Below are 27,724 nucleotides of genomic sequence, written 5' to 3' on the forward strand. Positions count from 1 at the left end.
AACTTAGAATAGGTAAAATATATAGGTATTAAAAACAATCTAAAAATATATTTTAAATAAGCCAGTTAACGGTATTAATATCTTAAATATATGTAACTTTTACAAAAACAAAAGAGTTGGAATCACTTCACATTTTTGCAAAAGTAAAAGACACTTCTCATCCACATGTAGTCTTCAACTCCAATTGCCAACTGGGACTGCAAGAGAGCCTTGAAGCTAGGTGGTGATACACATTTCCCAGCTTGGATTTCCTATGACCATGGGGCTGCTTCAGTTTTGGATTCCCTACTTCAGCTACCTCTTAATACTACCATATTCTAAACCACTACTGTTTTGGATTTGGTGCTCACCATAGCCATGCCTAGTGCTGATAGACAGACATGGGAATTACCACCTGCCTCAGAGTGTGGTTCTGAGATGAGTCAAGGGTTTGTGTAATACCTGGCAGCCAAATGCACCTGCAGTGACAACTAAATTTCATCTCAGCCAGATTAGATAAGCACATGGATCCAGGGTTAAGTCCTGCCCTTTGGATCCCACACTCTGATAAACACAAGAGTTCTCTTGTTCCTGTTTATAAAAAGCCGGATAGAAAGCTTTGTATCAAATCCCTGCTTTGCCTTATGAGTCACTGAGAAGAACTCTAATTCTAGCTTCCTTCCACAAGCCAGTGGTTCCACTTCTCCATCTTTGACAAAGGAGCTTCTGGACATGGATACGCAGAGGAACTTCTTTACTCCCTATTCCTGCCTGACTTCCTTTAATTCTGACAAACAACACAAATATGCATGTCCATATTTATTCCCTCTCTATAAATCATTTGAAACTCATAATATCCTCTTACATGTCAAATTTTTAAAATATTAAAAATAGGGGTGCCTGGATGGCTCAGTTGGTTAAGCTTGTGATTCTGGATTTTGATTCAGGTCATGATCTCAGGGTCATGAGATCAAGCCCATGTCAGGCTCCGTGTTCATTAGGAAGTCTGCTTGAGATTGAGATTCTCTCTGTCCCTCTGCATCCCTCCTCCCGCACACTCTCTCAAATAAATCTTTTAAAAAATAAAAAAATATTAAAAATAAATCCAAAAAATTCAAACATTCAGTCCTTAAAAAAAAAAAAGATCCTATTCATGGATAATTTGTTCACCTAGATACAAAGGAAAGGAGAGCTTTGTCCTAAATCTGCATAAGGAGAATTTTGAGTGGCTGTAGTTCCAGGTGGTAAGCAAATACTTTACTTTATGAACAGCCCCTCTTATTGGTCTTGTTCTTTAACACAAAATATATCCCACATCCATTCAAGTCAAGTCACTGAACCAATGGAAAGCATAACAATGTAACAATTAGGAACGCCACCTCTGGCCCCCTAGTGTTTAATGCTCTCCCAATTACTAGCTTGAGGACACAGTTGACATGTTCTTTTCCTTATATGGGGATAATAGCACGTACCTCATCAACTAATAAACTCATCACTGAGTGCCCTAAAGTGGTTATTAACATTGAGAAAATATTGTACCATCACGTAACACAGCCAAAAGACAAGTTATGCTGTAATAGTCACTGGGTTTACAGTAATACAGAATACCAAGGGCCACACCAGAAAGCACAAAAAGTTGATTTATTGTTTCCGACAACTGCATAGTAACCTTTACTTTTATTCCTAGCATCACAGCTAAAAGATGACTTCGCACATCAATTAAAAACATATACTCTGAAAATTAATTAGGTAGTTTTTAAACATTTAGTCATTCATAGAATATCTTAAAAATCTTGGCCAAGCAAGAGATTAGCTTTACCTTTATAAATCTCTACATAAGACAAATCAAGGCAATCAAATTCTCTTTTGTTCTACATTTTTAAATGTAATTCTTTGTTTCCTTTAAAAGATATTTTTCCATTCATTCAAAAATATTTTGAGGCTTAACTGCCCATTTAAGGCAGAATGAAAGAATTTTAGAGCATCTGAACTAAGCATTGTTTTCACTGAACTGAAGCAAGAATTCTATCAGGGTCCTTGTGGGCCTCCCAGTCATGCCCTTCCGCAGATATGGAACTTCATCTTTGTTGGTCATCACACCTGCTATATCTAAATGTGCCCACTTAGGATGAGTCACAAATTCTTTCAGGAACGCTGCAGCTGTACATGCTCCTGCAGACCTGAAAAGAAAGATAAAAACCATTTTTTAACCTCATGTAAATGTGCACTGAAAATTTCATTAAGATCCTCTATTCTCATTAAGTACCTTCTATGACCAGAGAGCAAAAGTCAAGCTTATGAGATTAAGAACTTAACCCAAAAACTACTTTCAAAGTATTTATTTTCAGACATAGCTTTAGGCAATAAAGGATAAGATTCCTCTTCCTCATGGTAACAAATTGACCTATTTTTCATCTCTTCTCCTTACGATTTATTTAAATTGACTTTAGATTTGAAAACATGCAAAATTTTGAGCACCAGATAGAAAATACCTTGAAAATTAAAGACATTAGAAATTAGTACTTATGAGCACTGTTATCAAAAGAAAATGGGCTATACTTTCTGTGAAAGGGCATAAAATTTAAAAGTGGTCATTTTGATAACCAATGATTGTAAAAATGTACTTTCACAGCTCCTTTACATACCTATATTTTCCAATGTTATTAACATCAGCAAGTTGGCAATCTACAACTTGTCTTGTATAATGTTCAAAGAGAGGCATCCTCCAGACACGGTCGCCTGTTTCAATACTGGCCTAAAGAAGAAATAGGTACAATAGCTGGAAGACTGCATGAACTAAATTATGGTTAAATTCACAACACTGATGTATTCAATGCCAGAAAAAACTATTCTGTACAGAATCATTTCAGGTAATGAGATGATTTACTTAAGAATTATAAAAGAAACTAGTTGTATGGCATTTGCCAAAATCATCTGTTCTTATGGATCTCAATTTACAATAAGCTGGTAGCTGGCAGTACTTCGACTTTATGGGATTGACTATGGGGAAAGTCTTTGTGATGCCTGTCACCTCAGTGTGCTAAGAAACACATGTCTGAAAATGTACCACCGAAGACCAAAGCCCATGACAAGGTGACCTCATTCAGTCACATAATCATATACACACTCATTCACATTCATCTACAGAGCACCACCAAGTGTTGGGGATATAAAGTTTAATATCTGAGCCATCAGAGGGCCGAGAGGCTAGTGGAAGAAACAAGATACACAGACTATTTTAATAGACTATGCTCAGAGATAAGCCCCAAAAGTGAAAAGTCAGGAAGCAGCAACAGAAGCTAGTTATTTGGAGACATGAGTAAATAGTAGCTGAATCAGCCCCAGGTTGAAAGTAGCTGCCTCTGAGAAAACAGACCACAGACTGCTGTTGACTGCTGACTGGTCTTTAAATGTTTATGCACACGGAACTTTTCTTTTTTTTTTTTTTAGAGAAGCTTAAATTAAAAAAAAAAAATCAAAAACTACAGCATTGTGGGTGCTTGATAAAGAGAGACACTGGGTGCATGACAGGCCAGAGGAGTGCCCCTCTGGTGTCACCAGCCCTGCAAGGAGACAACTGAGCTAAATGTCACAAGGATTGGGCTGGTAGAGTAAATTTAGGACCATATACCAACATCAAGAATGTATTCAAGGACATTCTGGATTTGTCCCTCACTGGCGCATAGTAAGCTGCTATTCCTTACTTGTTGAAAGAGGAAGGTGTCGGGGGAGCTACCAAGCAGACACACAGGGTCTGGAGCTCCAGAGAGAGATGGGAGCAAGCAGCAGAGAGGTGCTAGCCCAAGCCATTGGGCTTCCCCATAAAGATGGGGACAAGGAGAGCATACGGCTTAGGACTGAACACCCACCAAAGGGGCAAAGGAAAAAACTGCGAAAGGAGGCTGAAACAGTGAAGAAGGAAATCAGAGAGATGATCACAGAAGCCAAGAGTGGGATGTAACCGAGAGGTTGCAGTTGCATGCTGCCTCCAACCAGGCTAGGTAAGGCTGAGAGGGTGGACCAGGGAGAGCCAAAGGTAGTGGGTAAGGGCCTGGGGGGAGGAAGCAGGCTGGCTAGGAAAGGGTGCATAGGAAGCACAGAGCACAGCAGCCGGAAGTCGTCCTTATCACCACCCACAAATGGATCAGGACAAGCCCTACATACAACACACATTCACTAAAGGTCATCCCTTCCTTGACAAAGCTGTCCTCGTATCTTTTTCTGCTTCAGGGAGTCTACATGATGGCTGTAGTGTTTGAGTCACTTTCACATCACTCTGAGCCACAGGAGGAGAGGGGAACTGTCTCTCCTCATACCTATCATTTGGGAACATTTATAGAGAACACCAAAGCACACTGAATAGAGTGTATTATCGTATTTCCAATTCAAAGGCAAATCTAGGACAGAAAAATCACAGGGGTAATAAAACATAAAAAGTATTGTTCTAGGCTAGGATAATTTGATCATCAGTCACTTTAGTCTCTACATCTTATTTGTACCTCAAATAATTTGTTCCACAGCCAGGATGAATTGGTGAAGACCCCAGTGGCACCGGACCCCAGGGCTACGTCCATGGCACCTGCAACACACAAGCCCTCTGGTCACTGTTCAGTCTCTACAGGCAGGATGGGTGTGTCTGCTGCTCAAACCAAAACTTTGGCCTTTAATTTGATTTTTAGTATCTGCTTCATTTGCAAAAATAGTGAAGCTGAGGAAAGCCTTACTGTATATATTTAATGTCTTCCTAGTTTCTCAACTAGAATTCAACTTCAATTAAGAAAATGTAAAAAAGGAAACAACACCAAATATCACCAATAATCTCCTCCTCAGCATAGCCATTATATATTTTTAACATTTCCTTTCAGATTTTTTATGAACTTTTAAAAAAGCGTAATTAAGACCATACCGTTCATATCTGAATGTGTCCTTCCTCTTTTAGAAACAAATGGTAGAAAGTAGTTTTAAGGATTCTAAAAGTCTACTGGGTAGAGATATCAGAATTTTCTTTCTATGGGACATTAAGGCATCTCTAGTTCCTCATTATCTTTAATCACATCTCAGTAAGTATCTGCCCTTTTGTTTTTGGAAAAGAGTATTATTATTTTATCAGACTTGTTTCATCTTCATTTCCTCCTCCAACAAAAGTGCACTCATTGGCTGACTTCTCTTTTTACAGTAATAGATTTTTTAAAAAGATTTTATTTATTCATTCATTCATTCATTCATTCATTCATTCATTCATTCATTCCTGAGAGACACAGAGAGGTAGAGACATAGGCAGAGGAAGAAGCAGGCTACCTGAGGGGAACCCGATGCGGGACTCAATCCCAGGACCCTAGAATCACACCCTGAGCTGAAGGCAGATGCTCAATCACTGAGCCACCCAGGCATGCTCTTCATTAATAAATTTTTAAAAATCAAGGTAAAAATCCAGATTTCCAGGTTATTTGTGGGCATACATTACTGATCAACAACTGCAATTAGGTCCTGTGGCTCAGTGCCACCTCCTCTGGTTCTGGGACCAGCAGTTTCATTTGTTACTTGCCTAGCCCTGGCTGCAAGCTCTGGGGCAGGGATCATGTTTGATTCCTAAGTATATGCTCAGGGCTTTGCGCACTGCCTGGCACACAGGAGCTCAGTATTTATGCAAAGAGAAAAGCAAACCCTGCTATCATTCAGTAGTACTAGGTCACTCACGGAACGTTAAAGGAGACACCACAGAAGCTGAAGGAAATTCCATAGTTTTCACAAGGTCACGCTTGTTTTGTGTAATACAAGGCATGTCCAGATTGCTCCTTAATCTTTAACTGTGGCTTTACATGGTAGCTTTTCATGCACTGCTTGTTAGCATCTCCCCCAAGGAAAATGATACTTGAAAACATAATTATAGGGACACCTGGGTAGCTCAGCAGTTGAGCATCTGCCTTCAGTTCAGGGTATGATCCTGGAGTCCGGGGATTGAATCCCACATTGGGCTCTGTACATGGAGCCTGCTTCTCCCTCTGCCTGTGTCTTTGCCTCTCTCTGTGTCTCTCATGAATAAATAAATAAAATCTTTCAAAAAAATGAAAATTATATACACTGTTTTATAAACTTTTTTTTGACAATAAACAAAATTTCCCACATCCTTCCATTTCTTTGAAGTTGGGATTGGTGGTTGTAGGACACCCCAATGAGTGATCCCCTAGGCTTGCATGTTTGTAGATAAACATTTGCACACATCTCTCATTTAAGAAATAAAGCTTAGAGCTGTCATTTCATTTTGTTAATCTTGATTATAACCCATTGGCCACACATACGCCACGATCAGGCGACTCTCCAGGGAAGGGAGTAGCACTTCAGTATCCCATTCCTCTGTGCCATCGGGGCACGGGATTGTACATTCTTCCCAAAACATCAGCTACACTGATAGCTGGTTAGTCATAAGGAATTTCCAACAGTTGACAATTTAAAAACAAAAAGTAGTGACCCGTATGTAAAAACTTAAGCTTCTGCATGACAACTCAGGTCTGTTTGGGTCATTTGTTCCTTCAGGTTTTGTTACTCTCTACCTCCCAATTCTCTCTCAAACCTTCCACTTCTCTCTGCCACTACTGCTACCACCATCATCCAAAACTACTGTAATAACTGCCTTAGAAAAAAAAAAATATAAAACACAAACTGGTGGAAATTTCTAAACACACATAGAGAATAGTATAATAAATGCACAGATACCTGTTAACCAGCATTAACAATTACCAGGTGTTTCAGCTACACTCCCTGCCCCACAGATTATGTTGAAGCCATCTGCAGATACTGTAACAGTCATCCGTAACACACACTCACTGCATCTTCAAGAGTCACCGAGCATACTGCTCGCTGGCCTACCTGGCTTGCCAGTCACCTCGGGCCCTTCTCCAGGACATTCTGCACCCTGCCAGCACGGGCCCTGTCACAGTACAAGCATGTCTTATTGTCCACATTGCTTCCTGCTACACTTGGGTCAGGACAAATCCCAGTAACACGTCAAGGCCAAGCCAGGGTCTGGTGCCTCTGAGGATGCTGGCCTTGTGCGCCCACCCCAGCCCCACTACGTTCTTCCCAGTCCCATTCACCGCTGCCCCTACACGCCCCAAAGTGAAGGGTGCCCTCCTCCAGGATGCTCTTCCTTCCCTCCTCTGCCCAGGAATGCCTCCTCCTTCAGATCCTCCAGCTCAAGCAGCAGTTCTCAGACATGATATGCTCGCTCCTCAAAGAAGAATGTGATCTGCTCTACTAAAGCAGTAGCAAATGACAGATGTAAATACTTAATATGATTCCACTCGAGATCAAGGCTCTAAACCTGATTTCACTACATACTTTAGAAAATGTTCTATTTTCTACATACAGTGACACAACTGCTACCATCACCAATTTCAGAATTACCAATTAGCAGAGGCATACTTCCTGTTTCTTTTCCAAGGCCCATGTGGATCTGTATATTGATGCTAACTGATCAAGTTACCAGAATTGTCATAGTCTCACAGAAACTTCAATGCTCCAAGGAAGGTGATGTCACCATTCTATTCCGTCCTAAATCACAACCATGCACGAGGAAAATGAAAACAGGTAGCATGAGTGGATGGCCATCTCCTGAACACACCATGGCCCCTACTGTCTGGTACAGACCTGCCTTTTCGAGGATCGTAACATTTTTAGTGCCTGCCAGGCCAAGGATATGAACCTGTATCATCTCACTTCATCTGCACAAGAACACCTCCTGCCATTGAGGTGCTACTCTACCCCTTTTACAGATGAGACAACTGAGGCTTTGTCCAAAGTCACATGATGTGAAGATGCAGGACAAGTTTTAAAATCAGGTCCTCTGTCTCCGAAGACTCTGTACATCCTCCCACTCTCTTGGAAGATGTTTCATACTCTCCCCTTTGATCACCACTACTGGAACTCAGAAGGGGCTCAGTCAACATGCAGAAGGGACTCACAGCTAGGCCAACACTCGGGCCTACACTCCCTGAGTGGAAAGGCTCACCCAGTTTGCCTCTTGCTTACCTGGGGTCAACTTTCCCACCCTCAGACTAGGGAAAAAAAGGGTGAGGGGTTAAGTGGAGGGAGCTGTGATTCCTCATTTACAGAAAGGGTATACACTACTACCCACCTCACCATTGCCCCCCAAACACCGGCCTCAGCACCTCCACTCTCCAGCTCATGTTTGCTAAATCGAAAAAGGAGACAAAAGATCACCAAAGTACTGTCATACTAGCTTAAAAAAAGGACTCCCAGCAAATCTATGCACTATTGTTAGAGCCACACAAAAGGAAAAAACATAAACTGATTTCTGCTAAAATAAAGGCTCACATGGGCAGAGGAAGAATTAAAACCAATGGATAAAAAAACGATCTGTTACTTAAAAAAGCTGGAGACCAAAACAGAATGAATCCCTGGAAAGATAACTGTTGGATGAAAGACTACTAATGTTTGCTTCCTACAGCAAGGCAATGCCTGTTGTCAACCCTGCAGGGAAGGAGTTCGTTACTCTACAGAACCAGTGGTGCTCTAGCCTTCCTTCAGCCAATGTCTGCCATGTGCGGGCACCAGATTAAAGAGGCTTCCTAAAAACACCTCCCAAACTCCACAATCCTGTGTGGGGCAAATACACTGATGCTCCAGCAGGTCAGGTAACTTGCCCAAGGCTGAAGGACTGTAACTGAACAGGAGGAGATACCTGGTCAGCCCTGCCACTCAAGTTTCACACTGCACAGCCTCTGTTAAATGAGAACCTTCCTACCCACTCACCACAATGTTTTTGTTTCTTTATAACATCAAGTACAAAAAGTTCAGAAAACTCAGCAAGCATCAGATACATTATGATTAATACAAACAGCTCCTGACTTGAGGATTTATCACTAATCTTTTCAGGTCTGTATCAAGTAGCAATCAGGGGCACTTGGGTGGCTCAGTGGTTGAACATCTGCCTTTGGCTCAAGTTGTGATCCCAGAGTTCTGGGATTGAATCCCACATCAGGCTCCCTGCAGGGAGCCTGCTTCTCCCTCTACACCTATGTCTCTGCCTCTCTCTCTGTTTCTCTGTTTTTTAAATAAAATCTTAAAAAAAAAAAACAATAGCAATCAAATCACAAAACATCTCTTAATGTCATTTTCAGAGGTTACTCTAGTTGGGCTGATGTAACCAACTTGTTACTTCTTTTTTTAGAATTACAGCCTGGAATGTTTTAAAACAACAAACCTTATGTTTAAAACGGTTTACAGCTGCAGAACAATTCCCTTGGTGAAAGATATTTGAATGCAAGTGGAGCGAGCCAACTTTCAGGAAAATCATGCCTCGAGTTAACATGTGCACTGCACACCAACAATATGGCCTCCTTCAGACAAAGGCAGGAAAAACATGCTGTCTGACCTGTTAGGGTGGCGGCATTGATGATGATCTTGGGGTTAAAGGTGTGCGCATAACAAAGTGCATCGGCCAGTATAAGCCTCCCCTCAGCATCAGTGTTATCAACCTGCAAAGAGAAGGGCCAAAATGTTAGGGTAAGATAACACCAGTAAAGAATATCAAAACTTGATATAACACTGTTCAACTTAAAAGTGAGAAAAGCTACTGTGATGTTTGTCAGACTGCCAAACACATTCTTATATTTCAATTACAGCAGGAATGTTTAATCTGAAGAGCAAATATAATTTAATAATCCTTGTACCAGAGCTATGACCAAATGACTTTGGAAGCAGAAATAAATAGAAACAGTCTGGCCCATTGTACCAATAAATGTCTAGCAGGAAAAAGGAAATTTCAAGATTTCTGAAAACAAAGAGGCTAAAGAGTTTAGGAAAAATTACAGTGAAGTGGCAGCCTGGCTCTCCAGACAGGAGAACTCTTGCAACTTCAGTGACTTGGTATATATAAAGTTTTTTAAAGCAGGCTCCACACCCAGTGCACAGCCCAATTGGAGGCTTATATTCACGAGCCTGAGATCAAGACCTGAGCAGAGATCAAGAGTCAGACACTTAACTGACTGAGCCACCCAGGAGCCACTATATATATTTTTATTCTTATTTTTTTTAAGATTTTATTTATTTATTCATGATAGACATAGAGAGAGGCAGAGACACAGGCAGAGGGAGAAGCAGGCTCCATGCTGGGAGCCCGACACGGGACTCGATCCTAGGACTCCAAGACCACGCCCCAGGCCAAAGGGGAGGCGCTAAACCGCTGAGCCACCAAGGGATCCCCTATATATATTTTTTAATTCTTTTAAACAGAAGCCAGGCATTATGGGTGCTAGGTACATGCACGCAGCTGCCCCAGCAGAGGACCTGGAGCACGGAGTCCGTGACTCATGATAGTGTGCTCCACCTGAACACCAAAATGGAAAAAGTTAATCACGGCACAGGTCTATGTCTAGAAAACAGCTCATGCCTTTCCTGCTTTGCCATGCTTTACAGGCCTTGCTGCAGATTTGTGGTGATTTGTGTGTGTATGGCATATAGGAGAAACAGATAGGGAAAATATTTTTTAAATTCCCATAAAGGAGGTGCCTGGGTGGTTCAGTCAGTTGAGCATCTACCTTCAGCTCAGGTCATGGTCCCACGATCCTGGGATTGAGCCCCATGTTGTCAGGCTCCCTGATCAGTGGGGAGTCTGCTTCTCTCTCTTGCCAGTCCCCCCTACTTGTGTGCCCATGCCCACATTCTGTTTTCCTCTCTCAAATAAATAAATAAATAAAAATCTTTGTAAAAATAAAATATAAATAAATAAAATTCCCATAAAGAATACCTTTGACTTTATATGAAAAGATACTGCCCTCCCCCCCAAAATGGAGCCCATGCTCTGCTTCCATTCAAAGTGTGCTTATGTGGCTACCAGGGATTCCTCTAGGATCACCAGAATAGAGAGGGCTATGTTTTGCATTCACACACCTGTATAGTCTTCCCGTTCTTGGCTTTGACAACATCCCCAGGCTTGTTGGCCTTACCACTGGGCATATTTTCACAGAGAGGGGCCAGACCTATTAGAAAAACGTAGATAAAGGAACATGGAATGTGCTGGGCCCAAGCTCAGCCCCTAAAAGACCAAGGCCACTGGTAGCCATCAGAAGTCTGCCACAGACACCACCTTAACCAAGTGATCAAATTTAGCAGCACCAATGACCCCACTGGCATCATGTGCGCCAGCAACAGTAAGTCCACCTCACTCAGGTGGTGGTCTCACCAAGGAGTCTAACCTGATTCTATTATGAAGAAACCAATTAAATCCAAGTTGTGGACCATTCCAAAACAAGCCTGAACTCTTCAAAACTACCAATGTCATAAAAGAAAAAAAAAAAAAAATAAGAAAAAGTTTCCAGACTAAAAAAAATTAAGAGACGTGGCAACCACATGCGATGTGTGGTCCTTAATTGCCTCTTAGATTTCAAAAATAAAAACAAGTAATGTGTGTATATGCGAACATGAACTTTTTTTTTTTTTAATTTTTTTTTTTATTTATGATAGTCACACACAGAGAGAGAGAGAGAGGCAGAGACACAGGCAGAGGGAGAAGCAGGCTCCATGCACTGGGAGCCCGACGTGGGATTCGATCCCGGGTCTCCAGGATCGCACCCTGGGCCAAAGGCAGGCGCTAAACTGCTGCGCCACCCAGGGATCCCGAACATGAACATTTTTGTAGACAACTGAGAAGTCTGAATTAGGTGACTGAATCAATCCCTGGAAATGATCATGGTATTGTCCAGGATGTCCTTGTTCTTAGAAGACGGACACAGCTGAAGTATTCAAGGATGACATGTCATGCCTGTTACTTTCAAAAAGTTCAGCAAAACAGGACAAGGATACTGGCAGGGAGGCGGGGTGGCACATCTGAGACAGACCTAGAGTCCAAGCACACCTTTAGCTAGTATACCAGAACGGATGTGACACTGGGCAAAGCATTAACCCAAGTACCTCCATCCCCACACTCCCTGAAACACGGGAGATTCCTAGCACTGTGCTTGGCATCCAAAACTATGTAAAGAGCTGCTGCGCACTGAATGCTTTTTCTGTCCCAGGCATTTTCTGTATATCAAGCCACTTAATTAGCCACAATCCCTGTGAGACAATCACTAAATGTGCCGGTGGTGTCCTTCCACCCTGACTACTGAGCATTTTTCACTGGAGTAAATCACAGACTCCACATTATGTGCCCCTGACTGCTAACCGGTTTTTGCAAAAGTACAAAAAAATCAATTCTAGCTATAGTCCACCAGTGCAAAACACATTTGACTCAATTCATTCAGACAACCACACACTTAGCTAAACAGATTTTGCTTGATGAAAAGCATCTCTTAATCTTTTCAGGTTAGTGGAAACCACGTTTGCTGTCTCTTCTGCCATCTGACTGGATTCCAGAAGTCTCCAGGACACCCCCTGAGCACCCTCACCTACGATGTTAATGGGCAGGTTCAGCTTGGCCGCAGACACAATGGCGGAACAGATCGTGGCAGCTCCTCCCATGTCAGCCCTCATGAGGTCCATGTTTGCAGCAGCCTTGATGGAGATGCCACCACTATGGGAGGAATGGACAATGTGCAATGTCAGTGCAAAGAGGGTCCAAATCACTTTCTTAAGAAAGGATACATATGTGCAGGCACCATCTAACTGGCAAAGAAAGTTCAAATTTCTAGACTGAGAATCTGAATAATCTCAACATTTGTAAAGGGGACATTGCGGTCTTTATAAAAATACAGATGAGTGTCTTACTTCATTTTGTTTCTTTTTGAATGAAATGTAAGCAGTATCAGTGGCAACATTACTACATCATGGAATCCGTGCTACTCAAATCCCATCCCTGTATTTGCTCATTAACTCCTGACACCCACACAGATTTGTCTTTTCTGGAAATTTTATGAATTGATCAACTTATTGAACCTGAGGCTCACACACTATTATGGAAAGCCAATGACCTCAGAAGACTGGAGGGATCCCTCTCAAGCCACAGGACAGAGGGACAATTCCTTCCGACACCCCTAAGGAGATGAAATCTTAATTCTCACTCACTTGGGAAGCACTTGATAATTAGACGGCTGTCAATTACACCTAGAAGTGAAGATGATCCACTGGCTCAGAATAAGAAAAGAACCACTTTTCATTCAAAAAGTCCAGAAAAAACCCCAGGGGTGGCAGCAAAGGGAGTGTACTGGTACATGAGGTCATTCCATCTACTCACATCTTTCTCACTCTCCATGCATACGACTACAGTTCAAAGTAGCCACCAATCAAGGAGCGCCAGTTATCACTGCTCACCTCTTAGATCTCTCTCAAATGCATCCATTTCTTTTCTCCCGTATCCACCCTGGTGAGGCCACCACCATGTTATGGGATGTTTGCCACGGCTCCTCTATATTCAGGTCTCTCTGTACCAGTCCTACCCCCTTCATTACTCACACAACTACCATTTTTACCAAAATAAAAAATGTCTACGCCAACAAACATCCTGGTAGGTTTTGTGTGTATGTGTAAAAAAATCGTAACTGGATTCTAAAATTGATATGTAAATGCAAAGGATGCAGCCAAAGTAATTTTGAAAAAGAAGAGCAAAGCTGGGAGACTCCTATTACTACATTTGAAGACAAAGCTGTACTCATGAGACACTTGGTTGCAAGGTCCTGGGGGAAGGGCAAAGAGCCCAGAGTTAGACCTACAATTATATGGTCAACTGATTTAGCAATGGTGCAAGGTAGTTCAATGGAGAAAGGGTAGTCTTTTAAACAAAGAGTTTGGCAACAAATAGACATCCATATGGAAAAAAAAAAAGAACCACAATGCTTTCCACAGCATGCACAAAAATTCAAAATAGATCATAGCCTTAAATTAAAACACTTAGAGAAGAAAACACAGACCTTGGCATTGGTAGTAACTTTTTAAACAGAGCAACAAAAGCATGAAATATAAAACTAAAAATTGATAAATTACACCATCAGAATTAAATCTCCTCTTCAAAAGATGTCACTTAAAAAAACGAAGAGCGGGCAGCCCAGGTGGCTCAGCGGTTTAGCAGGGCCTTCAGCCCAGGGCCTGACCCTGGAGACTCGGGATCGAGTCCCACGTCAGGCTCCCTGCATGGCGCCAGCTTCTCCCTCTGCCTGTGTCTCTGCCTCTCTCTCTCTCTCTCCCATGTCAGGCTCCCTGCATGGCGCCTGCTTCTCCCTCCGCCTGTGTCTCTGCCTCTCTCTCTCTCTGTGTCTCTCATGAATAAATAAATAAAAATCTTTAAAAAAAATAAGTAAAAAATAAAATAAATGAAAAGCAAGCCTCAGACTGGGGAAAAAATTGCTTTCAATACATTCATCTGACAAAGGATCTGTATCTAGAACATATTTTTTAAAAACTCTAACTCAATAAGACAAACATTCCTATAAAAAAAGGCCAAAGAATTTGAACAGACACTTCACTAAAGATAAACCAACACCAATAAACACAGTGAGAAATGTTAAACACTATTAGTCATTAGAGAACTAATCAAATCTCAATATTAAACCTCCAAGCTATTGCCACATGTCCCCTGAAACAGGTAGAATCAGAGAATGACAGTATCAGATGCCGGGGAGGATATGCCACAACTAGATCCACGTACACTGATGGGGGGAATACAAAATGGTACAACCACTCTGGAGAAGTTCGGTCATTTTCTATCAAGTAAAGCATGCAGTTATGATGAACAAATTCTGGTGTTGCCATTATCATGGAATACAACTCCACAACGAAAAGGAACCAATTACTGATGCAGCCAATAAGGTAGATAAATTTCAGAGACATTATGCAGAGTTAAAGAAGGCAGACATAAAAGATCAAAAAAATCAAAATGATTTTCTAGAACAGAAAACACTCATATACAGCAACCCAAAGACGACTGGTAGCCTGAGGCAGGCATAGAGAAAGAACATGGGCAAAGTGCATACAAGAGCTGTTCGGGGGTGATGGAAATGTTCTATTTTCACAGGAGTGGTGGTTGTTGCAGGACTGTGCATTTTTGTTAAAACTCCTCTAACTGAATACTTCAAGGATGAATTTCACTACATATATATAAAACTCATGTCATTCTTTCCCTTGGCGAGAAACCCTTCAGTTACTTCAAATTGTTCCTAGACCAAAGTCCAAAATGCAACCGGGCCCAGAACAACCCAGCTCTGCTTAGCCCTCCCGTGACTATGTCCTTCCTTCTTCACCATGCTCAGTTGCAGCCACTCCCCTGTCAACACCAGGAGTTCCCTCATCCTTCCCACCCGGCAGCCTCCAAGCCCAACTCCCTACCGTACTAACTTCTCCTACCACTTCCATCTTTAGCTAAGCCTGTCACTCCTTTGAGGAAGCTTTCTCTAAATCCAAAGACGAGGTCAGGACTCCTTGCTAAATATTCTCATAGCACAAATTCAAGTAGGGATTTACAATAACAATATACTTGACACGAAGCATTAATGCTACATCGAGATAATAGCCCAAGACAGTATAAAATCATCACAATTAGCAAGGTAATTAAAAACAGCATAACCTTCATTCTCTAATTTTTATTTGCTGTAGTGTAATATAATGGACACTTAGGTACAATAGCATATGCATGCATGTAACTTAAGAATCAATATGCATATTTTGAATAATATGAACTGGAATCTTTTACTAATGGACTATAGACCAATACTTCGAAGGAGAAAAGGTGGACCTGTGGGTGGCAGACACAGGAAGACTCTTCTGGCAGCCAGCTCTGCCCAGGATGGGTCTCATAGCTCCTGGAAGCACTCCTATGAGGGCTTCACTCATTCAAGTTTCAAACAGCTGCTGAATAGGTGTGCATGTGCACTGGAGACATCCAGATTCTACAGATCTATAGAAGCATTTTCCAAAGTAGTTTCCATGGACCATGAGTCCCATGAGAAATAAATTCCCTACAAAAGAAAATCTAGAAAATGCTACAGTCTGTGCCCTGAGAAGTCCTGTAGTTAAAAACAAAACAAAAAAACAAAAACCAAAAAACAAACCAGCACAAAAATCTCACATGTTTTATCTACCCTAGTTTTTGGTCAAGTAATCTTTTTTAACCCTCATGGTTAATTAGAATCCATCCCTGAAACCAGCATTCAGCAGCCAATGTTTCCTGTGGGAAATTCGGACCTATACCACCTCCTTCACTTCAGCTTCTCCTTGCTTGAAATAACCATACAGTTCCCAATCCTAAGGAATACTATGATTTAATAAGATTAATAGAGCTATGCGGATCCGCTAAAGAAAGTAACTGGAAGCAAGCAAAGAAGAGATGGCATGATCCAAAGAGCTGCATCGCTGTTATTCACAGAGGAAAATCAAAGTATATTGTGGAAAGATCTTAAGTCATTTTAAAGACAGACCCAAGTTTGACTTCCGACCCTAGGTATGAGTTATGGGACTCTGGGCAATTATTTTACCTCTCCACGTCATGTTTTCTCTACTTGTAAAATACCTGCCTCACTCCTAGGAGTAAGATCAAGGATAACACATGTAAAATGCCTTCTAAAGAGTCTCTCACACCCGTAAGCATTTTATAAATAGCAACTTAATACATCTAAAGTAGCATAAGATTGGACCAAAACCATGATTCTGAAGCAAACTTTATATGAACAATACAAGTACATACAAAGCATTCACCAAAATACAAAGCACAGATACATAAAGAGGTACCTGTCAAAAGTGATTCCCTTCCCAACAAACACCAGGGGTGCTTCACTTGCGTTGGGGCTGCCTCTGTAGTGAATTTCCAAGAAGACTGGAGGCTCATCAGAGCCCTTGGCCACACTTAGGAATGATCCCATTTCCTGCTCCTCAATCCAGGATTTGGGTCTACAGGACAGAAAAGGAGAAAAGTCAATATGCATGGTTATCTCTATTTCTAAGTGACTTAGAAAAAGTTTGTCCACGTATACAACTCTTAAAATGTATACACACGTTAATGCTTCCATTATTATATACTACTTGCTTTCTGTATATTCTTGGGCCACCTGATTCTGAGCCTGTTTCCTCATCTATAAAACAGGTCAATGATACATCTGTCAAAAGACGAGCTACAGAATTACCAAGAGAATTCACCCACAGTGCACGGTACAATGTCAGGTAACAGGAGAGTCAGTAAGTACTTACTGCTTGATTTGATCCCCCTAATCTGCTGATATACATCTAACGTTTTAATGTTAAGATGACGTTAGCAAGGCTCTGGGACCATAAAGGGTGCTTAAAGGCAGTTACGGGGTGAAGTGCTTTATTTTTTTATATTTTTTTAAATGACCAAAGAAACCAACTAATAAAAACAAAAAACCCCAAAAAGATATACTCCAATGACTGCACTAAAGTATCACAATTCTTTGCTTTTTTATAGTTGCTGGAATTTGATCTTCTCAATGCTGTCACACTATTTCTCACGGTTTCAACTGCAGCTTGAAATGTCTGCTTTAAACAGGAAAACTAGTAATTACAAACAAAGGATCGCCAAGGGTGATCTAATGGGAACAGTCTGTAGTACCAACCAGAAAACAGATGCCATATTGCTATTCCTGGCAGGCTAGGGGCACAAAGGTCTCTGTATTGATCTCTGGCCACAGTAACGGGCAACGAGAGAAATCCTACGCTCCCACAGGCAGAGCAGAAACAACCACATCCAAGGAGTGCTCCTCCTACACTTGCCAACCCCTTTGTTAAAACTATTAAACTAGGGTTCATCATGGAGAGATGGCCACCACACCTCAGAGGGGCAAGAACATAAAAACAGAAGGTAGGACAATGAAAAAAGCACTTTAAAGCAGCAAGGCTATAAAATGTGGGTATTTTTAATCACAAACTCAGTACTTGATACTTTATGAAAGCCTTGGCCTTCTGGAAATCCAATCTGTATTTCTGTGACTTACATTCATCTACACTAGAGCAGGTTTGGTGCAGCTATCTCAGTTTAATAGGCTCTACCCTGCCCACCTGACCCACCTCAACTCTGGCTGAATCTTCCCTTGGCTGGCCCACAAGCCCTGGCAGTTTCCCAATGGGCCTCCGTATATAAGCTTCAGCATCTGAAATGCCTCGCCCCACTCTCTCCATTTGCTAACTTCTAAGCAACCTTCCATACTCTGCTTAGGCACCATTTCAATTGGCAAGCATTTCTGACACTTTGAGAACTCTCGAAGGGAGTTCTGCAACATCTTCTGCATATCCCTTTTTCCTGTCTATTCCTATCTATAAGCTCCTCGCTTCTTTGAGGACAAGACCACCACTAGCCATCTTGTATGCCAAATTCCCAGGCACACAGGAGGTGCCCTCACTGGCATGTAACCACACAGCCACTGTTGGCTGACAAAGTAGCTCTAGTGTCTCCTCAAATAAAAACAAGGAACAGTCTTTGCCAAGATACCTTTATAGAGACTGAAAATTAAATACATACATGCTAGCCATTCCAAAAATATTATCAAGCTCTAAATCCTGTGTTTTGTACAGATTACACATTTTTATTCACTCTGTCTAAATCAGAGATTTTCCTGAGAAATGTGAACTATAATCACAATTAAGCACCAAAGAAGTTTTTTAAGTGCAAGCTCCCTTGAGATACAACACTGGTAGTAAAGAATTATTTAAATAAAGCAAATACCTGTTGATTTATTTTAATCATAAATCCCCCAATGTTCAGACTTGGTGTGGGGGGATTTGCTTAAAGGGTTATGGGGAGATCACAAGATAGCAACAGCACCTAGAGCAGCAGGCTTTTATGTCCCGCAGCCCACTAACGATGACCACTTAGGGCTGCCCAGAAACACCAACTCTGGTACCTAATTTGACAATCTACAATCTCAATCTACAAATGAGATTCTCATTTCATGCCAACCTAGGCAGGCTGAGTTCTTTACTTGTGTCAGAAAGAGGAAAGATAGAAAGTATTCACCAAAACAAAACACAATGTATAAATTCCTCAACAAACTAAACAGAGTTACCAATTGATCCAACAGTTCAACTAATCCTTACACACCCAACAGACATGAAAGCATACTTTCACACAAAAATATGTACACTAACACTCAAAGCCCCATTACTCACGGTATCCAAAAGGTAGAAACAACCAAATGTCTACCAATTGACGGCTGGAGGTAGAGAGGAGATGGAAATGAAAAGTGCCTGCTAATGGGTACAAGGTTTCTCTTTGGGGCAATGAAAATGTTCTAAAATTGATTGAGGTAGGGATCCTGGGTGGCTCAGCATCTGCCTTTGGCTCAGGGCGTGACCTTGGGATCCCAGGATTGAGTCCCACATCTGGCTCTCCACTGGGAGTCTGCTTCTCCCTCTGCCTGTGTCTCTGTCTCTCTCTCTCTCAAGAATAAATAAATAAAATCTTTAAAAAAAATCGATTGAGGTAATGGTGCCACAACTCTGTGAATATAGTAAAATTCAATAAACTGTCCACTTTGCAGGTATTTATATTGTATGCTATGTGAACCATATTTCAAGAAAACTGTTACGAACACACCCACACACATATATATACACACATACGGTATGTAGCGTGAAGTCAAAGTGCTCTCTCAAAGGCATAAAAAGAACCTCAAATTGAGCATATCCCAGCTTATCCGTGACTGCAAGTGGATCATCTCATCTTCCCGGTCTTGAGTTATTAATCTGAACCCTGAGGGAGCTGGACTTTTAGAATCTCAAAGGCTCTTGTCTATAACATCCTGAGTCTATGACACCCTGCATTACCTGATGTAGACTTCTGTTTTACTATTAGCACTTCTGAGATTCTTCTCGATAATTTTAGCAAATCTGGTTGGCGTCATCTCATTGGCTGGAGTCTCCATCAAGTGGCGTGCCAAGTTTTGCCCAGAAGCAAAGAGGACGCCCTTCTGCCAGGCCTCCTGGTCCCCACTGGTAGAAGAAAGCACAAAGTGACTATCAGACAACTTCTTAAGACTCTGTTGCAGCTAGAAGGACTGTTACCCTATAATAACAAAAGGGGAAGATTCCAACTGGAAAATGGACACATGGCACCTGGTCATTCTCTGCTCTGACTCAGGGCAGCAGGTACAAAGAGCTAGAAAACAGGGCCCTGGCCTGAACCGAGCTAGAGGTGGTAAGCATTTCACATTTTACATGCATGAAAAAGGGGTAGACTGATGGGTCTCTGAAGCCCTAACTCAACATGCAAATCGATGGAAGAGGTTTCCATCTTTCCAAAGGCCATTGTGTCCTCCTTCACTGCAACAGGGATGATGCAGCCTCAGGTGCTCACTGTAGAGCAAGCATATTGCAATAGTCCTTATGTGAAAGTGATGGCCCTTCTGCCTTCTTTTTGCCTGGGTCAGGGCTCTGAACATAATCATACCAAAGGGCAAGGACAGGCTTTAAAAGAAAACAAATGAACATGTGTTTGATGATCTCGACTCTTCTTATACACAACAGGAATTCATAGAAGTGGCACAAAGATGGGGGATTTACCATGTGCCATGTACTTGACAGCATCTTTCAATCATCATAAAAAAGCCCTGTAACATTGGAAACACAGCTAAAACGAATGAATGAAGAAAGTGAAAACAGAGATTTCTGGTCATTTCACCGAGATTACCCAGCCAACAAGTGGGGGAGCCAGAATTCAAAGCCAAGCTGACTGGTCTCAGATATCTCATTCCAAACCCCTCCATCATGGCTGTGAAAGACCCATGGGTTGAAAGACCCCTACTGTCCTCACAGCACCATCTCCTGAAGGTCAAACCTCTGCTTATTCCTGACAGCAGAAACTTCATCTCCTAGAACCCAGGATAGGGCTGCAGTGTAGTAGGTACTCAGTAAGTCTGCTGAAAAATGAGTCTCCCTACAATGAGAGCAAGACCACACAGGACTAAACCACTTAGCTCTTCATCTGTGCATCCTGGCATTTAACATAGTGCCAGCAGATGCTGGCTAAATGGAAATCATTTGCATCAAAACTTGCTGGGACATGTCTGTTACTTCATTCCCTCCCTCTTCAGAGAGCCAACTTAGTTTGGCTTTCTAGTAACCAGCAAGCAGAGAGAGGTCTAGGAAGCCATGGGTTGAAACATGTACCTGCCTGAAGCCAGGAATAGAACATGGGGACAGTTACCATACTCTTAAAATGGCTAAGGTGATGGGGAAGGTCTCAGACAAACCACACGGCAGTGCCCATACGGAAAAGCAGGCAGCTCATATCCAAAGGCCCTGCTATCTGAACATCAGGAAATGCAACCCTGATCTTGCTTTTGTTCCTTTACCCTCCATGGAGCTGCGCCGACACGACTGGCTTCTTCTTCTGCTTCAGGTCATCATACTCATAGAGTCCAAGCACTGCTCCTTCCGCAGCCGCCTGTGCATCTCCACAGGGATCCACCTCCACGGAAGAGAGTTCCAGATCTTGAACCTGCCTGCACCCCGCTTCAAAGGACAGAGAAAAACCAGAAAAGTGAAGTCAGTCAGAGGCAACCCAATAGTGGAGGGCAGAGGCATGGCTGCAGGCTGGGGTTCAAATCCCAGCTGACACTTGACTTTTCTGAGCCTCCTTCTGCAAAGTGAGGATGTGTACACACCTCACAGGTAGTGGGTGAGATATTCATAGATAAAAGGACTGGTCTAGCTCCTGGTAGAGTGGGCCTTCAGAAGGGGCTGCTATTACTGTATGACTTCTGAAACACAAAAATTTCCTGACACAGCTTCCCAGTCACTAAGAGCTGGCCAGATTAAAAATGGCAGAGAAATGATGACACTGAAATGATATCCAAACGACTGAGTAAAGTCCATTAGTAACAGCATTTTATGACGATCAGGTCAGCAAAAAGTCCCAAATAATAGTTATGAACGAATCACTCAACACGAACTTTGAAAGCAGATTTAATAAGCAGAGATGATATCCATGGGGCCAAAGCTCAATCAAAATTGGCACCGCCTCAGCAATGTCTTTCAAAGCATCTTTAACCACAGTCTCTGTGGTAAAGGTCTCCTCCTGCGGCTCAGCTCTGAAGTGACTCAGTGGCATCTACTCAACTTGTAAACTGTGTATGTGGCAAACTGCGACATGCACGTACCTTCAATACCTAGTAATAAGCAAGCACCCCGTACCTTGCATCCATTTCCTCTATTCCGTAAATAAAAGGATTCCACGTCTCTTAAAAGTCAGGCAACACAAAGTGTGTATTACAAAACAAAACAAAACAAAAAACCAAAAAAAAAAAAAAAAAACCAAAAAACCCCGCCATAACTTTCTGGTAAAATAGAGCCCTAAGGTCAAACTGCATGAGTGAAGAAGTAAATGGTCGTGAAGCCTCCAAACACAAGCTATGGTCACTATTGAAACTAAAATTCTGTGACGCCTGGGTGCCTCAGTGGTTGAGTGTCTGCCTTGGGCTGGGGTGTGTGTGTGTGTGTGTGTGTGTGTGTGTGTGTGAGATCCCCGGATCCAGGACCAAGTTCTGCATAGGGGCTCCCCGCAGCAAGACTGCTTATCCCTCTGCCTGTGTCTCTGTGTCTCTCATGAATAAATAAACAAATCTTAAAAAGAAAAAAAGAAGGATCCCTGGGTGGCGCAGTGGTTTAGCGCCTGCCTTTGGCCCAGGGCGTGATCCTGGGGACCCGGGATCGAGTCCCACGTCGGGCTCCCAGTGTATGGAGCCTGCTTCTCCCTCTGCCTGTGTCTCTGCCTCTCTCTCTCTCACTGTGTGCCTATCATAAATTAAAAAAAAAAAAAAAAAAATTTTTAAGAAAAAAAGAAACTAAAAATGCCACCTGCTAACCTCCTGTATCCATGTAAGGTCAGGCATACTATGATACTATGTAAGGGCAACTAAGCATTTGGTCGGGTGTTTTCTGTGAATGTAATGGGGGTTGTGACAGTTAAAAGGACCAAGCAAAAGGAAAAAGATATCTTAAAGAGGACATCATCTAGACTCTCCATAAAAAAACACAAACCCAAGCAAACAAAAAACAAAACAGACTTTCCATTAACCTTAAACTTTAAAATGGAAATCACCTGCAACTGCGACTCTGATGTTCTCTTTGCCTTCATGCCAGTTCTCCTGGTCATCGACTCCAGCTGCCTTTTTGCCAAGGCCAACCACCACCACACTGGGGAAGTCCTATTCAGCACACACACACAAGATTAACTACTTCATGTCTTTAAAAAAGCATCCATTTCTCTGGGAACGGTACGTGAGCTCCCACACAGCTACCTTCACCTCTGCACAGGAAGCTCACCATGAAATTGGGTTGTTTTGTTTTTTTTAACCTGTACCTTGGCAAAATTTTACCACTTCTATGTTTGAAAGGTAGAATGAGGATAATCTTGCAAATAATTCTATGTAAGCCAGTGCCACAACTATAGAAATTGAACAAAGAAAGCCTATACAGATTGAGAGGCAGTGCTTCTTGACAGTGAATTGCCACTTTACAACCTTAAGTTGCTATTTATGGCTTTACATAGGGATAAAAGCATACATATAATCGGATACAAAATTTTTTGCATTGCTATGCAGCTACAGTCCTTGGCACTCAAGAGGTGCTCACTGAGGCTTTACCAAATAAACCATATCTTCATCTCATACCTCATGCAGACCATAAAAGGTTCGGGTTTTGCCTGCCTTCAGAGGAGGTCCAGATCTAAAATAAGAAGAAATATTTGTTTTAAAAAACTAGTTGTCTCTGCTCCTTTGGGAAGTGATACATACATACATTCAGTGTTATTACAATACCCTACTGCTTTTGTGAATTTACTGCATTTATGTTTTTATCAAAATACAGAATTCTCTCAGGTTAGGTTTTTCAGATGCGGCACTTCTAATGCTAGCTCCACTATCATTTAGCAAACTTCCACATTAGATTTAGTACAAACTTATTTGAAAACAACTACAGAGAGCAATGCCATGGATGGGTAATGTGTGGCTACAGAGCAGGGCTCAGTACCAGATGAAGGTGCTCAGCCCTGAATCTCACATCTCACATCTTTCATAATGCCTGACCCAACCATAGCATTCAGCTTGGATGCTGTTGGGGTAGTGTTGGGTGGGAGGAGGTTCTGTACAGATAGGATATGGGCAAATTCCAAACAAAGCCGGTGGTGAAGAATAATTATAGCCAGAGGACTGGATGCCCTGGTGCCACAGCTGATAGCTATCTGTCAGGAAGGCCAGGCTGTACCGTACTCTAACAGGTTGGCGTTTGGATTAATGAATTAATCACAGCACTTGAGAAGGCAGTCTGCTGGTGAAGGACTGGTAATTGAGAAGGGATGCAAATTCTATTACCCGGGGATAAGACAATTACTAGAATTATTAGACTACATTTCAATAGGTCCTCTATAATCTGAATAATATGGACCTGCAGTGACTATATTGACACTCTTCTGCCAAATACGTCCTACAGCTCAGAAGGAGTTGGAAACTCCAATGTTTCTGTACCTTCTCTAAATCGTAGCTAATCTGAGTGCTCCCAATCGCAGGCCCCACTCAGATTTACTGAATTAGAATCTATAGTCTCACTACACTTTACCCTCAGGTGATTCACTTTGAGGTGCTGAAACTCAAGACACACCAAGAAAGGAGTTGTACCCATAAGCTGTTTTGAACTAGTCCAGGGACAGGCTGTTTCCCTAAATGAAGGGACATTACAGGAGGCAGACAGGCTGGTGGAAAGGCAGGCGGGTGGACGATGGCAGGCTGAGGAAATCTGGTACTTTCCAGATCTTTTTGGGTCAGTCTTTCTCAATATGTTTCTGATTTGAAGTGGCCTGACTTCCCAGAATTACAGACTCACTCATACCAAAAGGCAAAATACCAAAATGCATTCCAGGGACAAATACTTTCACTTCCACTGGGAACATACTGGCCAACTTAACTTCCCTTTCATTTTTATCTCCTAACAATAAAGCATTTAAAAAAAAAAAAAAAAACTCTTTTGGTTTCAGGGCATTTTAAAACTAAAACCCACAAGTGAATACTTACATGTTCAAAATTTCTCTCAACTTTCCAGACACCAATTTATTGAAATTCTCTCCTGCGCTTGTAAACTGTGGCACATCATCTTCTTTGTCTTTGGTATAGATTCCTAAAACAAGACCCTGAGAAAGAACAAGTGGGAAAAAACAAACAAACAAACAAACAAAAAAGAGAACCATTAGAATAGTTCCCCTTAGGGGGACTCGGAGGTCCCCATGTTTCAGAAGAAGCAAATAATTCTACCTAAACTGTGTTCCCCTCAAGGACAAAGCTGAAAAAGAAACAGCTATACTCACATCCTGTCTAAATGTTTCAAATCCCTGCCAAAGCAAGACTGCAAGTACTACCTGTCCTGCATCTTCATGGTCCCCCCCAAGAAAGGGCTTTCACAACATAAAGGGTTTTCTTTACTTCCAAAGAAAGAAGGCAGAACGGTGTTTTACGAAAACAGATCCAGGGCAGCCCTGATGGCTCAGCGGTTTAGTGCTGCCTTTGGCCCCGGGCGTGGTCCTGAAATCCCAGGATCGAGTTTTGCATTGGGCTCCCTGCAAGGAGCCTGCTTCTCCCTCTGCATGTGTCTCTGCCTCTCTCTGTGTGTCTCTCATGATTAAATAAAATCTTTTTTAAAAAATCCATTTTTAGCCAAATCAGACCTCAAAGGGATTCAGACTATGCCACCCCAAAATATGCCACTTGGGTATATCGATTATTTTGAGCTAAAGGCACATGAGAAACAGCAGGTGCAAGAAGAGCTCTCTGACATCCCACTTGCTACCTAAAAGCAGGGCAAAAAATTTCCTGTAAGAAAAAAGCTGTCCCTGTATGGAGAAAAGAACATTCTTATCCCCAGAGACTGGGAGTCATCACCAAAATGGACCTACACAAACAAACCTACCAAAGTAACCCTTATCTTCTCCCAATTAATTCCATCCATACACCTCCTAGTCACTGTCACACAATTTACTGCCCCAGCCCAACCCCCTTTGTCTTGTCACATCCCCACAATTGCTCGTTCTCTGTTTAAAAAGGTCCATTAAAATAAATAAATAAATAAATGGTACATAAACTTGAAAGGCTTTTGGGTCTTCATTTTCTTTTCAAAGATGAAAAATTATCAAATACACTTTGTACACTTTTCCCTATTAATCTGTCCTATATCTGCTTAATTCCCACATCCAGCCACAGAACCCAGCAGAGCAGAGGGAAGTTCTCCCTTCCTTAGAATCTTCAAATGGAAATATCAGGTTTCCTGGGATGCTACCACAGTCAAGCCAATGGCTGCAGTCGCCAATACGAATAAGCACTCTGGCCAACTCATGGGCTGCAAGAAGAAGGATGCATCCTCACAGCGGAGGCAGGAGGGGCAGGAGCAGAGCACTTAACCTACTGGCTTCCCTGTCACACCTCAAACAACTGAAAGAAGGAAGTCAACCCAGAAATCACTATTAGTCTTTGTGTGGCAGTTTTTGACTTTAAAGTGTCTTCTGCCTTATGGCAACTCTATGAGGTGGAAAGAACACATACTCTTCTTCCCACAGACCACCAAGAGCCAGACACCTGGTGTGACCTACTAGCCCATGTGCAATCGAACTGAGCAAGAATCCTGATTACCTTCTCTTGACAGTCCTGCATCTGTTCCCGAAAAAAATCACACTGGCACTTGGAGCAGTGTCCTTTCTCTTTTCCATTTAAAAAAAAAAAAAAAAAAAAAAAAGGCTGGCTTGGTGTGAGTAACTTTTCCAGATTCTTACTTTCCTAAGAGTGCCCAGTACCCGGGATTCGGTGGAACAAAGGGGATAACTGAAGAGACAGGACCCAGCTGTCACCTGTGACGGACGTTGCACAGGACTGGAAAGAACAGGGGACAAGGCATCTGGTCCCTCTGCCACCTGCGGCACACCTGGAGGCTGGAGCTCAAGCCCTATCTAGAATATTCCTCGCCAGGGGCATTTCTTTCTGCTCCTTTAGCAGGACTCGCAAGCTGGTGCTCCTTCCGCCGCACAACTCCCCTTTCCAGATTCTCCACCTCCCAAGAGTGACCTTCTTAATTTTTTTGAGCTCAACTACCTGGAAAAGGCTTTCCTGCTGCAAGACGCTCCCGTTTTAATTTCACGAAGATATGGGTCCCTGCGCAAAGCACCGGAGAAACCATATTCTTCCTCTAGAAACTCAGGCAGTTAATTTGGTCCCTGAGGACCTGTTTTCCCGTCAGGGGGGAACGGGAGGAGGAACGGAGCCCGAGATCGGCCGCCTCTGGGACCTTAGAGGACCTGCACCTCACAGCGCGGGGATCGTCCCGGCTACGGAGGCGGCGACACCGACGCTGTCCTTCCCAGGGCACCGCGCGAACTAAACAAAACAAGGGATGAGGACGGAGCGGGAGCTCGGGGCGCGCTCGCGCTCGCGCTCTCCCCCCGCCGGAGGTCGGATCCTAGGCCGGCCCTCGGCGCCCGCCCGGGGGATGGGCCGCCCCGGCCACCCGCCCTGCCCAAGCCCAGCGCCGCGAAGACAGGCACTTTTGTGCCGGGTGTTGCAGCCTGGCGCAGGAGCCCGGACACCGTGACCTCAACCCGCCCCAAGCTCCGGGCGCCCAGGGCAGGACTCCGCGACGGCCTCTCACCTTCGTCATGTCGGCTGCGGAGAGACCCCGAACCCAGAGCCGCTTCACGCCCAGACGTCGGACGACGACTCGCCCGGCAGCCGGAAGGGGCCGCAGGAACATGTTCCCGGCTCGGCCCCCGCACCGCCTCCCTGCGAGCACGTGGCGCTCTGCGGGGACGGACGCCGCCCGG

General features: G+C 42.8%; 1 protein-coding gene across 1 annotated transcript; it reads right to left on the reverse strand.

The window, feature by feature from the left end:
• Positions 1–1,601: 1,601 nt before the first annotated feature.
• On the reverse strand, positions 1,602–27,717 carry LAP3 (leucine aminopeptidase 3). Its single transcript, XM_038533306.1, has 13 exons — positions 27,553–27,717; positions 24,939–25,054; positions 23,544–23,598; positions 22,973–23,078; positions 21,225–21,384; positions 19,699–19,863; positions 16,654–16,812; positions 12,387–12,511; positions 10,891–10,979; positions 9,374–9,476; positions 4,479–4,558; positions 2,625–2,734; positions 1,602–2,159 (listed from the first exon to the last, which is right to left on the reverse strand). The coding sequence occupies exons 1-13, from the start codon at positions 27,652–27,654 to the stop codon at positions 1,970–1,972; spliced, it is 1,560 nt and encodes a 519-aa protein (XP_038389234.1). The 5' UTR covers positions 27,655–27,717; the 3' UTR covers positions 1,602–1,969.
• Positions 27,718–27,724: the final 7 nt, after the last annotated feature.

Source organism: Canis lupus, chromosome 3 (genome assembly GCF_011100685.1).
Source record: "Canis lupus familiaris isolate Mischka breed German Shepherd chromosome 3, alternate assembly UU_Cfam_GSD_1.0, whole genome shotgun sequence".
Taxonomy (NCBI): domain Eukaryota; kingdom Metazoa; phylum Chordata; class Mammalia; order Carnivora; family Canidae; genus Canis; species Canis lupus.